Below are 16,152 nucleotides of genomic sequence, written 5' to 3' on the forward strand. Positions count from 1 at the left end.
GCTGAACCTGTTTTAGTTTGAAAACTCCAGGGTTGTGTTGTAGTCTGTGCAGGCAAAAATGGAGACCTCTGGAAACAGTGACGCAGACTCCCATGCTCGCTCCCTGATTGGGTCATATCAGCTTCGACTGGCACTGGAGAAAGCACATGGATGACGAATCACAAGCATTACTATCCTTGTTGTCTTTGCTAGATATTGTTGTGGAGTAATACTCTGTATTTTAACACTACAACTGCCTTTGCTGTTCCTTGTTTGTGGTATTGTCAACTAATCGACTGCAGAGTAGACAGTCACCTTCCTGGTTACATTGGTTTGTGGATGTCCATTGGTCATATATGTGTGTGTTTTCAGGTGTGTTAGTATGGATGGAGATCATTTCTGATATGGTCGTCTGGACAGAGATCGTTTCGTTTTAAAACAAAAACACAGCAGCGTGGACGGAGCCTAAAATCGGTTCTAGCTTACCACCATATTTAACACCTCATATAGACTGAAACAGTGGGCGGTGCCAACCACCACTACTCAAAGATTTCCAACGTGCTCAGAGGGGCCATGTTTGGAAGTTGTGAAAGGTTGTTCAGCTTTACGCACCTGTCCTCTGACAGTCCTCTAACCAACCACACCTGTTCCCTCATGAAACAGAAGCACAAAATTATTTTTCTCTCCACTCAACTCAAACGAAATAGTTGAAAAGCTGACTGTCACAGTCAACAGCTTCCAAATGTTCTACAACACAGCTTGCACAAGCTCCTGGGACACGCATAAGACGAACAATGCCTGAAAACACATTGCTCTGGGAAATGTGACACCTACAGAGGCAACATGAGAAAATAAATAACCAATTTAAGGATTTAAATTATGTGCAAACACACCCACAAGCTTCAGGCTCATGAGAGATAAGAGAGTGCCTGCGTCGTTGCCTCTGTTTATTGAGCCAATGAAATCACAGGCTAACAGGTGCTCTGTGTGGAGCAGGATTGTGATTAGCTGCCTGTCACGCTGCTTTACACCAAGCAGTAATATTCATGTTCCTGCTTTCTCAGTGGGTAACCAGTCTGAAATTAAACAAAATTACCATGTGCTGTGTCACCTTGGAATGAATCACAAACCGGAGCCATAATAACAAGTCTTTTTTTTAATTTTGATAACCCACAGTAACTCTATACTTGAACTAGTGTCAGTACATTAGTTAGATTTTTCTGTTTTCTTTTTGTTTCTGTTCTTTACCAGCTTTTTCCTGTTATGAAATTGGACCTAACAGCCCGTCTCTGTCTGCAACAACAGAAAATTTCCAAACTCTATAAATGGAACAGTAAACAATTTACAGCACCTGTAAGATTTACTTCAGTCTATATAATTTAATTCAACAGATTTTGATTTTACTTGATTATTTTTGTGTGAAATCAGTAGGGTTACCTTGGCTTGACCTTAGACACTACAGCTTTATAACAGAATGACCTTTGTCACAAAGTTTCAAACATAGAATTTGAAAGATTTGGGCATTTACTGGGCAGGGAGGGTGTAATGGAAAGATGCTGTCAAGGTGCATTATGGGAAGAGTAGGAGACAGCGTTTTTGGGAGGCTGTCCTCCTGTTTAAAAAAAAACAAAAACAAACCCAATAGTTTTTGTGCAAGAAGCTTATTACAACTCAAACTTATCCAGGTATATAAACCCAACCAAAACATGACTGTTCTACAACTCAAACCACATGTTTATTATTGGTTGATATTGATAATGAAGGTCTGGTACGCCTGCCACTGACAAGCCCCTTATGAGGAACTAAAAGTTAGGATCTTTCTGCCCCTGCTGCTTCAGTTTTGACTGCTCTGTTTTTTAATCTCTTTTGTAAATTCACCAACTTTAAGGAAGTGCAACACTAGATTACTGGAGTTTCATGGCTCAGTATTTAATCATGGTGAATAATGTTCATGTCTTTTGCTTTTTTTCTACTATATGGCTCTGTTTTTCATTTTTACTGTTTGACATGGAATGTGCACAAAACCAGTCTCGGCCAAAACAGATTATTTTTTACTTACTGATTAGTTTTATAGAACAAACAGCACAGATAAGACGGGCCTGTTCTGATTTGAATTAAGATACAGAACAGTCTAAAAGTGTGTGTGCGTCTGCAGCCCACTGGTTCTCCCTCCTACACAACTCTTTTTAGCCTCACCACCTCTCTCCTTTGGGTATGCTCTTTAAGCTAAAGCTAGTTAGAGCAAAGATCCAGAGGTGTGTGAAAAAATGGTGCAATAATTGGCTTGAGAGCGACACTTTAGCCTCTGCAGCGGAGACGACTTGTGGCACCAGTTGCTCATTTGTTGCACTGCCCTCCATCTGTGAGCAGGTGCTGCTGGTGAATTATTTCCCCTTTAATGAATTCTAATCACACATGCAGCCTGCGCTCATTATGTCATTTCATGGGTCTGGACCAGTTAAGGCTTTGTAACCCTTTAATTCAAATATTTGTTGCATCACACCTTCAAGTCAGCCTGCTTCATTGTGATTTATTGCATCTCTGCCCACAAGTTACTTTCACTTGACTACCCTGTCATTCAAATCATCACTTCTTCTGCTTTTCAGCATCCTGCCAACAGTCCACTCAGTCACTGCCAAGAAGTGTGTTGTAGAAAATAACCAAGGTGTTCCCTCCCAACAGTGTGGAAAACCTTGACCTTCTTATAGTGGATGGAAACACTGCTTCAGACAGTAGTGGCTGAATGGACAGGTTGCCTACAGTGTCACATTTTTCACCACATATTCACCACAGCAGTACTGACTGACCTGTGCCGTAATATAGTATAGTATTTGCATACAGGCATCAGAGGTGGACACAGTACACAGCTCCATTACTTGAGTCAAAGTATAGATACTCCTGGCCAAATATTACTGCAGTAGAGATTTTCAGATTTTAACTTCAGTGAAAGTACTGCAGTAATTGCTTTAAAAGTGCTTAAGTATTCAAAAGTACATTGTCTTATGTCAACACATTATTGCATTTACAGAACCTAATGACTCTGAAACAATCTACTGAATGAACTGACTTACTTATAGACAGTGTTGGGAATAGATGTAATTAAGCTAGTAGTTTAACTACACTTTTGCAGTAGCCGACTGGTAGTTCAGCTACATTCACATGTGTATATTGATTGAGGTAGGTAAATTACTTTTTTGGAAGGTTTTGTGTAGTGAACTACTGAAACCACAAACCAGACCTGACTGCTGCACAGATCACAAACTTGGACGGTGAATGAAGCTCTGAAACCAGAATACCTACATTCATGCAAGTTCAGAGAAAATACAATTGAACAGCCTCAGTAAGTGAACAGATTGAAGGGTGGGGGTGGGAGTCCACAGAGTTAAGAGTATAAAACAGTTGTAAATGTTCTTTCAGAGATATTTTTACTCCAACATGATCAAAAACCAGGAAAAACCTGTAATGTAGGACAGAAAGAAGGAAGAAATGAAATGAATAATTCGAATATAAAATGTGGTTATCAGCCTTTAAAACATTATTTAAAATACTTTGTGTGTGTGTGTGTGTGTGTGTGTGTTCGATGGCCTTCCTGTTGGAAACAACCACTGATTGGGGGGAAACAATCAGTGAGAGGCTTATTACATGGAGACCTGCCATCAGACTTGCAAATAAACACAACAGCTGATTGATTAAATTCAGCAGGATCACATGTCTTCACCCATGACTCACTAAGCTGTATCACCACCCTCATCTTCTTTTGTACTGAGGCGGGCTCAGGATTTCCCCTTACAATACTCCACTGATACACCTGTGTAGCTTGTCACAGTAATTTCCATCACCAGACTGCAGTTGATGCAAATCTGGCAAAGTAAGTCAGTGAAGATGCGGTGAAACAGGCCAGTGTCTTCTTTGATATGTATTGATGCGATTCTTGCTTATCTGACCACTCAGTGACATGTGTCAGTTATAACCCACAAGGGATCCTGTTCAGTGCTGACCACAGCAACACAAGACCCATCTGAAGAGCAAATCCTCCATTGTTCCCAAAGGGTCCTAATCACAAATTGTTATTTTATGTATGTACATATATTAATATATAATGAATTTTTCTATATCATAACAAGTTACAACCATATTATAACATGTTATAATATAGAAAAAATAATTATATATTAACATGCATATGCACAAATGCAAATTTTTACTATGGGTACTTCATATATGTTATAAACTTATATCTTAATATGTCCAGAGGATGTGTATATGTGGTAACAATATATCCCCTTATAGGTGAAATATATGGCAACATCATTCTTGATATAGAGACATATATGTCATATATGACATGTCATATATGACATGTCTCTATGGGAGGACTTCTGTTGTATGCTATATCGTATTCTATTGTTGCAGCCTGTGGCTCAAGTATAAAGATTTTTTTTTTTTTTCCAGGCTGAGAATTTAATGCTTGGTGAAGTTCGGACTGAAACATTGTTCTCTCTTGTGTTAACACAAACAAGCTGAACAGCCAGAATTGAACCATATCTTTTAACTTCAGAGAATTCAACACATTGTACTGTGTTTTTCATTCTCTCCCTGCATCGCTTTGATAATGGCTGTCACTCGTAAATGCAGTCCACAGTTTATTTTTCATTCCTGACAATGTTCGATATGCAGCAGTGAGCTTGTGTTCGGGTGTGGACCACCAGACGTCAATGTATTGACAAATTTTCACCAGAGCAGAGAGGCGTCGCACATTTTCCAGGATGTTTATATAATTCTGGCAGCATTTCAATGAATCTGACACCTGAGGGATGAGCTCTCCAGAGCTGTCACAGGGAGACAGTAGTTAGTCAATGATAATGTTCAATTCTGTTCAATGACAAACTTCTCTCTTTGTCTTTCAGGCCAATAAACTTAGAACCAAGACCCTGCACAACACACTCAACCCTGTCTGGAGTGAGACCCTGACCTACTACGGCATCACTGATGAGGATATGGTCCGCAAAACACTCAGGTAGAAAAAGAAAGAGAGAAAGAACAAGAAGTAGAAAGAATGAGAGGAAACAGTAGGAAAGAAAGATAGATTCATTTAAAAAAAGGAATGACAGATGGCAAATTAAAAGGATATGAATGAAAGAAAAGAAGCAAATGACTAAAAGGGAAAGCAACTAGGGAAGGTAATGAAAGCAATGGAAAAGGAAGGAAGGAAGGAAATAAAGGAAATAGGGGATGAAAGAATAAATGGAAGCAAACAGAGGAAAAGAAGAAAGTTGTAATTAAGATGTGAAACTATGGGAAGAAAAGAATATAGGGAATGTAATGATAGCAATGTAAGGGAAGGAGGAAAATCAGAGAAGCTGAGGAATGAAAGACAAAATTTAAAAAAATAGGGAGAGAAAAAAGGAATAAAATGACAGGAATGTAAACAAAGGAGAAAAGAAGAAATGTAGTTAGGAAATAACAGGAATGGACAGAAAAGGAAGAAAGAAAAGATTGAAAGGAATAGAGAAGAATAAAAGGACGCAAATAAAGACATGAAAAGAGAAAAAGAAAGAAATAAAAGGAAAGGAAAAAGTGATATAAAAAGAACAAAGGAAGGTAGAGGAGAAAAAAGAAAGAGGGAAATGAAGGGAATGGAAGAGAAGAATGTTTAACCTGAGCTGCTGTGGATCTGTTAGAAGGGCTCGTCCCCATCATGTCTGACAGTGCCTCTTCTTCCCGGCTCCTGAGGTAAATGCTGTAACCGCCTCTGTCTGAGTGGTGTTGTTATTTAACCTGTTGATTCCTTTTCACTACACTTTCTGCTGCGGGTTTCTGTGCCAGGGTGAAACCTGAACGTGTGATAGCCTCAAGCAGAACGACAGCGGGGAAAACCTTTTGTTTGTGTAATCTCCAAACAGCACTTTTGTCTGTGTGAGATGACTTCCTGTTCTGTTGGTTATTTGTTTTCACTACAACACCTAAGAATAGACTAAAACCTGGAACAGAAACATCTACTTCTGATGGTAAACATGACACTGTTATGCAATGGAAGTGTTACTTCACTGTTCTTAGCTCCTTTATTTTTACCAAAGTGTTAACACTGTGCAATCAAGTGGTGGAAGTAGGTTATGTAATCATATGCATTCTGGTAGCTACAGAACATATCCCAGTGATAGTTCAGGACTTTAGTTTGCTTTATTTTTCTATTTCCCACCCAGGTGTCCGAGTTTCTACTCTGGGTGTGTTTCCATTGTGACTGTGGTGCTGTTACAAAGTTTAGTCCTCATGCTCCTGCCTGTAGTTGTGCCACGGGGCTCATTATATAATCTGACAAAACAGGCGTCACAACAAAAAATGATGCTGATTGGCTGGAGGGGCCGCCACATTCATACTGAAATATTCCAACAACTATTGGATGGATTACATGAAACTTTATACGGACATTCATTGTCTCCAGAGGATGAAGCCGGCTGACTTTGCAGATCTCCTGATACCTCCTGCAGCACAACCAGCAGGTCAGAAATTTCACTTATGCTGTGAAACAAAAGGAAATATAATAGCACAAAATTCTGTACAGACATTCACAATCCCCAGACAATGAATCCTTAAGACCTTGGTGATCCCCTGACCTTTCCTCTTCCCACACAAGGTTTTCATTTGTAGTTTTAAGTGAAATGTCTTGAAAAATGTTGTACAGATATTCATATTCCCCCCAGAATTATTAAAACTTGGTGACCATTTAACTCCTAGAAATTTTTTTTACTTCTCTTATAGTTTGGTTTATGACCAAATACATGCAAAACTAAAGGTATTCTCATTAGCCTCAGCTGTACATTATACCTGTTAACATTTACATATCATTGTGAGCATGTTAACATTTTGCTGAAAGCACCACTGTGCCTAAGTAAAGCCTTTCAAAAGCTGCCAACATGGCTGTGGACTCAATCACTCAAATCGCTCCTTATTTACCATCACCTGAACAAAGAAAGTAGCGCCCATAAAACGTACACAACTTTCTATTGGTCTGCATCACATTTTATTGGCGTAAAATTTAATAGCTGCACAACACAAACGATGACACATAGCCATACGTTCTATCACTGGACTGACATACAGAGACAAACAATCATTCACACCTGTAGGCCCGGAGAAAATCCACACATGCACGGGAAGAACATGCAAACTCCAAATGGTTGGCAGATTCGAACTGAGACCCATTTTGCTGCGGGGCAAAAGTGCTAACCTGTCCTTAAGTGTCCAAAATCCCAATTTACTTCTCAATAAAGAGTAACAATTGAGTGTCTGTTATATAGGAAATAGTTAATGAGGCCCCCTAATCTTAAACCTCTTAGACTCATTCAACACTATTCTGTCACAGGGTTTGAGGAACTTATCCAGAAGCTCGAAGTGTTTCTTTCTACTACTACCACCAAAGTGGATGTTCAGCTTTATTGGATTAATGGTAACCCACTATGTGCTCAACAAATCAGAAAATGTTTCAATAATTATATATTTTTTAAAAGAATATTTTTTAATATAAGTCGGAGCTTCAATTCTTCAACAATTTATTTTTTAAAATCATTTTCCTACAGATGAGCAACAGGAAAGGATGTGCTGTTTCTAAGCTGGTGAAGTAATTCTTAAATCGCTGTTATTGATTGACAGCCAAATCAATGCTCTGCACATATTTTATTGTGTGTGTGTGTGTTGCAGAGCAGCAAGAATATACCTTTACTGTAGCTGCATTGAGAACCAAAACAACAAAGAATGTCTGTATTATTAGCAGCTTCTCACAGCTGTGATCTGATGGACACAGCAAAAATCTATTCCCAGAGCAGGGCCTTGATAAACCACTTTCCAGAAACAATAGACTGTGAGAAAAGGTCTCCCCATTTCCAAACAGCACTACTCATTTCTTGTTGTAAATTTACCCTGTCTATGTAGCAAATAAGTTTTTTTTTTTGGTTTTTTTTTTTTATTGAGTTTCATTGTGATTTTGATTACACTGCTTCCCGCAACAAGCTACAGGGCTTCTCACCTGGCACCCTAAGGCATGAGTACATAATACTTTTGCCCTGGGATGCTCTATGGCTGCATATACATCAGGTGATTATGCAGTGAAGAGCACTTGATAACAAACAGTATTGCACAACATGAGCTGTCATGTTAGAGCTGGGAGTGCTTACATTAGGACGGCTCTCTGCATTTATTGAAGACACAGGCTACGTCCACTGAGAGCAGCGTTGTCCCCCCACCAATAATTGACTTTCATTATAAATTTAATGAAATGGCAGAGAGGAATGTAGATCTCCAGTCTGGAAAGTAAATCTCAGTGTACTGCCTGTGTGCCTTTGTCCTCAGTGGGTTTGAATTGTAAGCTGCCTTTTCAGTTCACCATCAATCACTATCTTTTGTAAGCAGTTACACTGTGTCATATAATGAATCTTCTTCTATATTGATTGAAGAATACGCTGGCAAATATACACTAATGTTTACAAAGGATGTTGTCATGCATTGATAAGAGATTGTGTGTCTATGTGTTCAGTGGAAACAGAGAAGGGGCACATAATACAAATCAGTAAACAGGCTGAATGTACCATGCACCACAGCACAATTCAATTCGAGCTGCACTAATTGAGTAAATAAGATGAGCACAGCAAGGTACTGTATGTTCAAGCTGGAGGCGTGATTGGGTTTTAAATTTTTTTGACATGAAGAGGAACAATGTCATTTGTCTCTGAACTTCTTCTCATCAAGAGGTTCTCCTCTAATTTGAGTCTTTTGATCCACACATGGCTGAATGCTTCCTCAAGTCTAATTATCCCATCGTTTCCTCTCTTACTGATTGAGTCTGACAAAAATCTTCTGAACCCCTTCTCTGCAGAACTACCAGGATTTACTGGTAGTGACTGGTGACTGGTGGCCTCAGAGATTCAGTCGGAGTACCTCTGTAGTGAAGGGAAGATTTTAGTGAGAAGTGATTCCCTGTGATGGAGGATGAGGGGCTCCAGGTGGAAAATGACAGGTTTTTACGGTTTCAAGCCTCCTCTCGGCAACATAACCTTAACCTGAGCCTCACTTCATTTATTTGTCCTCCTCCACCTACTGTGTTGTTCTCCTCTCAGGATTTCAGTGTGTGATGAGGACAAATTCCGCCACAACGAGTTCATCGGGGAAACGCGAATCCCCCTGAAGAAGCTGAAGCCCAACCAAATCAAAAACTTCAACAACTGCCTGGAGAAACAGTTACCTGTAAGTCCACTGTGCTGCACTCATGGTTGTGGTTATTGATGTTGTCGTAAAGATGTGACTCTGTGTGTGTGTGTGTGTGTGTGTGTGTGTGTGTGTGTGTGTGTGTGTGTGTGTGTGTGTGTGTGTGTGTGTGTGTGTGTGTGTGTGGTAATAAAAACTCTATAGCACAGGAACAGTGATTGTGCAAATTCACATAATTAAAATTAACTCTGCAACAACTGTTACATTAGCTCAAGTTTATATTAGTTTATATTAGTCTATATTATCTTTTCTACATACTCCTCCCTCTACTACACAGTACTGGTCACTATACATTTCAAGTATCAGTATACCATACTCCAGTATATACTGTACCATACAATACTGTATTATACAACACCATATTACAGAATATACTGTCCTGTACTATACTGTACAGCGTATACTACAACATATATTATATTGCTGTACAGTATAGATATATACTATATTTTACTTATCTATGTAAAATGTATACTATACTATACTCCATTATATACTATATAGTACTGTACTTTACTATATTGAATTATAATAAATATATATGTTTACTATATTCTTCTATACGGTACTTTACTGTACTATACTATACTTTACTCCAGTAGATACTATATTGTACTATACTATATTAAAACATGCTATGCTGCACTCCAGTGCACTGTACTGTACTATAATAAACTATACCCAAGAACATACTGTACTAAATTGCACTACACTGTATTTTACGACACCATATTACACTATATTCCGGTATAGCTATAGTAGCTATTTTAAATGCACTGATCACTGGTTCAGACTAACATTATCACTTATGTTCTGCACTGCAGCTCATATTCAGAAAATATCTAGACTCTGTGTCAGCTAATTAATAAAATTAAAGTCTGCTGAGTGTCTTGATTTATATTAAATGTTAAACAGAAAATCCATCAGGAAATCAGTGCACTACAGGAATGCACTATACTGTATTTTTTTTTTTTTTTTATGTTATTCAAAAAACAACAAGATTTAATCAGGGCCATTAGATTTGCAGCAAGCCTTTGACCTTCTTTTTTGCCTGTGACTATCAATAAAGTAATTGATTGTAGATTATTATTTTTCTAGTCCTGTAAAGTGATCATGTAGCTGTGAATTTGTGTGGAATGACACAGCTATTCAGACAATAAGAGGTGCAGTTATTTCTTACCCTGCTGTATAGTTTTGTTACAAACAATAACCAATTGACAAGCTGACTTCCTTAAGAGCCAATGGAGGAGTTAGTTCTGCAAACAAGAGATAAAAGCTTAATTCTTGCCTTAGGTAGTGTGTGTCATTACAATGGTGTTTCCATATAGACGGCCACATGTTGGTAACTGCAAGAGGAAACAACAGTATCCCTAAGGATTTAATTCAAACCACAGGACAGATTAGAGTACTGGGTTTTGAGGCCATAAGTGGGGTGCAGGAGTGGATTATGTGTTTTGAGAGCATGGGAGTGAAGTGGAGTGTCATTGAACTGTGATTGAGTATCCCTTTCAAAGTGCCTACACAGCTTATGGTTTAAAAGAATAATACAGTGTAATTCTGGACCATCCATATTTGGAGTATAGAGCATTGCCTTGTGTTTGGAGAGACAAATTCCTGTTGCTCTTCTCATATGCTTTGTTCTCTATGTGGGAGTGTGAAATAGCATCCAAAAATACAAAATATGCTGGTGCAAAACTGGTTTCAAACGGCCACGGTGCATTCACCGTTTTAGGCCCTTATCTTGTCAAGGTTTATTCAGTGTAAGTACATGCTACGCTTTCAAAATGACCATATTTCACTTGTGTATGGTGGTTATCATTTGTCATACAATAATTACAGAGTAACAGTGCCAGCAGAAATCACAGTCACAGTCTCCATGCTGATTTTTCTTTTTTTTGTATAAAATTATGACAAGTAGATAAAGCAGTTTACAATTTGCAACTTCACCTCTCTAAACCTTGACTCACAAGTATTTTCATAGTGTTTTCACACCAAGAAAAGCTCATACTGACAGTGGATTACATGACGCTCGTGGCTGAATATGTACCACCACAGGGACTAAATGTGAACATGGTTTAGGAAACTGAAGCTAGAACCTGCTTGAAACCACTGCAATGTAGCTCTTCACCAGGTATCTAGAGTATCTATATTTACTCTACATTCAGTATACATGCTCTTTAATTCTTATATCGCAATTCTTTTTAGTAAGAGGAAGAAAAACTGGAGGATGTTTCAGTAGATCTGGTAGCTCGGACCATCACAGCATGCAGTAGCTGTAGAGCAGATACATGTGTCAAACTCAGTAACTGTTTTTTTCAGGGGTTGTCTGTTCTGTTTCACTTTGGTTGTTTTGCTATTTTGGACCACCCTGTCATACATCTATGTCTCACCCAAGCAAGGGAGAGTATAAAGCGCAATTTGCCCATTTTCTCATAGAAATGCTTCGAGGCAAAGTGGAGCTGGTTACAGAGAGAGCTCAAGGAAGGAAGCGTTCTGCTCTGCTTGCTCTTGAAGTAGTGGATAAGGAGTTCTGTTTGAACACAGGATGTTGTTTCGCCGTGCTGGGGAGAATAGAGCAGCGACCATTTAATCATCTCATCCAGCAGCTTGCAGGGCTCGTCTTATTGATGGCTTTGGCCTGACAGTGGAGCATTTTGACTGGCTTGTTCAGCTCATAAACAAGTCAGTCGGCCTGCGAACCTGTGGATAGGACCTGTCACGGGCTGAAATATAGTTAAAGAAATGCAGAAAACAATGTTTAGACGTAACCTAACAGTCTGAAAACATTTCTTCCAAATTTATGTCATTTTTCATCAATTTATCATCTCATCAATAAATCACCCAAATCACTGTGAACACTGGGAATTTATAGTGTGGCTAAAGTTTAACCACGTTCAACCCAGACAAGGACCAATGAATTTGCAGTAAACCTGCACCTGAAGGGAACAAATCTGCACAGAAACCACCTCAGACCCAACATACTGCTTCCATTGTCACTATAGATAGTTCCCACCATAAATATAAAGGTCTACACATCCTGACATAAAGGTCCTTGAATGTCAGAGGAGCTGTTTGTATGTTTTGGTAATCCCAAGGTAACACCAAGTTGCCTGGACAGCTGTGTCCTTGTTAACATTGTGACCACTCAACCACGTCTATCTAAGGGATGTGTCTGCCAGCCTCAACTCCGGGTCTGCCACCAGCACTGGCACCAGAAAACAGCAAGAGGGCCTGAACAGTGTAAGAGCCAGCAGCCTTATCTGGCAATAAATCTTGGCTAAGTGTCTCTGTGCAATACATTTCTCGATTTCCCAGGCTCAGTCAGACGAGAGGCTTAACTGTAAGAGATGACCACAACTTTGTTACTCATCCTGTTGCCATTTAGAAAAATGGCAGTTTTAGTTCTTGGATAGCACTATTAGAATATGTGTAAGACAGTGTTAAAAAGTTGTTGAAATGTTCTGCCCTGAAAGTCCAGCACTGGCAATAACATTGCTGTTGTGCTAAATAGTTCAGGACAGCCCGTGAAAGGTTATGGTGGTGGGGGGAGAGGGTGGTGATGTTGGTCGGTCCATCCAAAACCAGCAGGTCCACAGTTGACAAATAATGAAACTGAAAGTATGGACGTGTATGGCCCCCAGAAGATGATATCTAATGACAATGATAACCTCTGAGCTTTTGTTTAGCGTCACCATCAGGCCAAACTCTTTTCTTGAATAAGCCAGAGACCTCTGGTAAAAATGACTGTAATGCCAGAGGCTGTCAACACAACATAAACCCATTATTACCCTATAATGTTTTTGGTTACGTTGCTCCTGGAGCTGCCCATCACTGGTATGTGAAAAGAGGCAAATGGTATGTTTAGAAGAGGAGCTCAGGACTACAGCCTCGAATAGCAAAAATGTCTCCTAGAGATTAACAGCAAATATGTTTTGTAGGAAATGCCACCCCAGCTACCTCCTGGCGACTTCACTGCCGTTAATTAATGTAGCTCTTCATTCAAAAAGATTTAGCTTCTAAATGTAATCCAGCCAGTGAATATGTTTCCAACAAAACAGATTTGCTGTTGCAGTTTAGTTGTGTATAAACATAATTTCTGGGAGACAGTGTTCACATTTGCCAACAGTAGGAGTTAGCGAGTTAATGACAAGATTTCCATGAGCTCTTCTGTGAATATTCACGATCCACCAGTGATGACACTATCTTCACTGTCAGTCTATTAGTTAAAGGTCCTATATTCCTCAGTCAGCTTCTCACAAGGAGTTGTTTTGTTGTTATCCCTTGGCTGGAGGAAACACCATCCGCATTGCTGATTTGAAAAAGTTTTTTTTTTTTTTTTTTTTTAAAAACACCAGATGCTCTGCCTGACACAGCCCTGGGTTCAAGGTGCCAGGGATTGAACCACCAACCCTGGGATCAGCAGCCAATCTGCGCTACATTTGAGCCACAGCCCCCTGCCAGCTTCTTACTAGGAGTAATTAATACAATTTTTTTCTGTCAAAGTTAGAAATGTTTCAGTTATTTTGGATGAGATATTTCTGTAATTGTGTTTGTTTTCTTGCTGTTCTGAAAGGGTGGGACTCATTTGGAAAAAGGTGGTGTCATATATTTCCATGCAACAATCAGATTTTAGAAACAGTTGATGATAGTTGCTTGCATATGTTGCCTGCACTCAGTCAAATCTAATCAAACCACACTCACACAGTCCTGATGAAACACATTAGCAAAGTGTTTAAATCTTCATAAATATTAATTGTTGATGTCAAATCTCAGTTAGATATAAGTAAGTAAGTTTTCAGGGGCTTTAAAGGCACAAATACTAAACCAACCTACTCAGAAGAAAATGTCACTATGTTGTTTGTGCTGTAATAAGCATTAGAGAACCCAGGGGCCTTAAACTTAGACTATTTTATCTTGTTTTATTTGAAAATAAGAAGAGGGTGGCCTGCAGCAATATTCTTTCATTGAGCTAAAAAATCCCTGGTTAAGCCTCTGAGCACCAGGTTCCCTTATCTGATGTTACCTCCTCTGTTATCAGCACTACTTTTTCTGTCCTCTCGGTGTGGGATATGTTTGTGAGTGAATGCCAGTGCCCTGTAAGTCGCAGCCTCTTCTCTTACATCAGCACAATAGGCAGCGCCCCACTGTCGTCTGAGAGGTGTTGATCTGAGGGATCCTATCAGGATGCTGGCAGGAGATGCGTTTTGGCCCAGCTTCCTGTTCATATTCTGAACTACCCACGCATTGTCTCAGAGAGGTTTAGTCATGACACAGGAGACCTGTGCTCCTTTAAGCATGTCAGGATTTAGTTTTTCCTATTGTTAGGCTTTGGTAGGGAGATGGGCAAAGACAGAGACACCTGTGGCAACTAGTGAAGGTTTTCCACTTTGAGCTGTATCTTTAGAAATTGGAATTGATTACAACGGAAAACCCACCTTGATCCTGGGATATTTCCAGACCTTGTTCCTGGTAATATCTCTGTTTTCCTAGTAACCCCTAAGGGGCTGAATAATACCTGGAACCCAGTCAATACATTTGAAATATTATTGTGTTGGGTTGTTATGTCTGTGCTGCTTTGTTGTGTCTGTGGAGTTCGGAAAACAATGAAGCGGGCAAACACAGTGATGTATATCTCACTTGATTATTTAGCACTGCACCTACATTCATTCGGAATGATGTTCAGTCACATCAGAGGTGTCCGGTTGTACTGTGCATTAAATTCAATTAATGGACATCCTCTAGCCAATCTTAATTGAGTTTTCCCCCGGGCAATGGTGCAATTAGCTGGACAATGTTAAGAAAACACTACTGCGCAGTAATGTATTTGCTTATGTAAGTTGATTTTATGTTGATAGAGATAGGAAAAGGAGAGCAGACCTTGGTCGGGGAAGAGCGGTGGCCATGCAGTTGCAGACAGTTTATGTCTTTGTATCCATGATTAATGATATTACATGGTAATCATTTGAGTCTTAGTCCTGACTGTGTCCTTTGTTGGTGTATGTTGTTTATATGCCATCTAAAAAAAATGCCATTAGAGAATGAAGGCTAGCCAGGCTAAATGGATGGACTGTGAGTGTGAAATGGAAAAGACGACACTGAATGCTGCAAGGATGTCTGCACTTGTCAGATACGCAGACCTTGCTGCCATCCAGGCATCCTGAGGTTTGTATGTCCCCCCTCGCTCACTTGCTGTCTTGATACTGTTATATTCCTGACAGCCTCTTGGTTTGTCACAGACTTCCCAAAGTGTTTCTTGTTAAAGGAGACAGAGAGACAGAGGCAACAGTGGGTTGTCCTAAACATGGATAAACAGCAGACGAAGAGACAGAACTAAATGGATTTGACACTAAACCAAGGCGGCATCTGAAACATGTTGGCATGCCAGATGAAATGGATGGCGAGTCCACAAGTCCAGTGAGACATCTTGCAAAAGTCATCTGTGATTCATGTAGAGTGAGTTGGTTCCCTGTAGATATCTGATTAGTATCCTGCTGTGGACACTGCTGGACAGATTGTTGAGTACTGTCTCCGACACACAGTACAAGACTGTGAAGGAGACAAAAGTCTGTGTCTGCAGAGGCTTTTTCTGCCAGTTTTTCTTCTTCATTTTATTATTCTTATGCTGTTTCTGAATGTTCTGGATGTTTTAGGATGTCAGTTTTTAGCAGGAAAGATTGTGGCGTCTATGGGCATGATTATGTGAAACAGCAGCTTGCAGTACACCAAATCATAAGCCTGCATTCATGTGGATGGGTAGATGTTTAAGGTGTGTATACAAGCTACAAACAACAGAATACTTAACGTGCCTTGGACTTTTTTGGCACAATTGCTTTTCACATCTAGAAAAGATGCTTTTGGCTTTAAAAACCAAAGAGGGTGCTTTTTTTCATCTGGTTTGTACAAGCTGTTACCAGT

General features: G+C 39.6%; 1 protein-coding gene across 2 annotated transcripts in view; it reads left to right on the forward strand.

Annotated features, from left to right (window-relative positions):
- The window catches only part of doc2b (double C2-like domains, beta), a 112,830-nt gene that overhangs the window by 79,860 nt on the left and 16,818 nt on the right, over nucleotides 1-16,152 (forward strand). For both annotated transcript variants that reach the window (XM_071506038.1, XM_071506039.1), the window contains 2 exons: nucleotides 4,887-4,996; nucleotides 9,090-9,216. In XM_071506038.1, coding sequence (XP_071362139.1) covers nucleotides 4,887-4,996; nucleotides 9,090-9,216 — 237 coding nt within the window. The remainder of the gene's footprint in view (nucleotides 1-4,886; nucleotides 4,997-9,089; nucleotides 9,217-16,152) is intronic.

Source organism: Trachinotus anak, unplaced genomic scaffold, assembly GCF_046630095.1.
Source record: "Trachinotus anak isolate AG129_WGS33_773 ecotype Australia unplaced genomic scaffold, CSIRO_AGI_Tana_v1 ptg000020l, whole genome shotgun sequence".
NCBI lineage: Eukaryota > Metazoa > Chordata > Actinopteri > Carangiformes > Carangidae > Trachinotus > Trachinotus anak.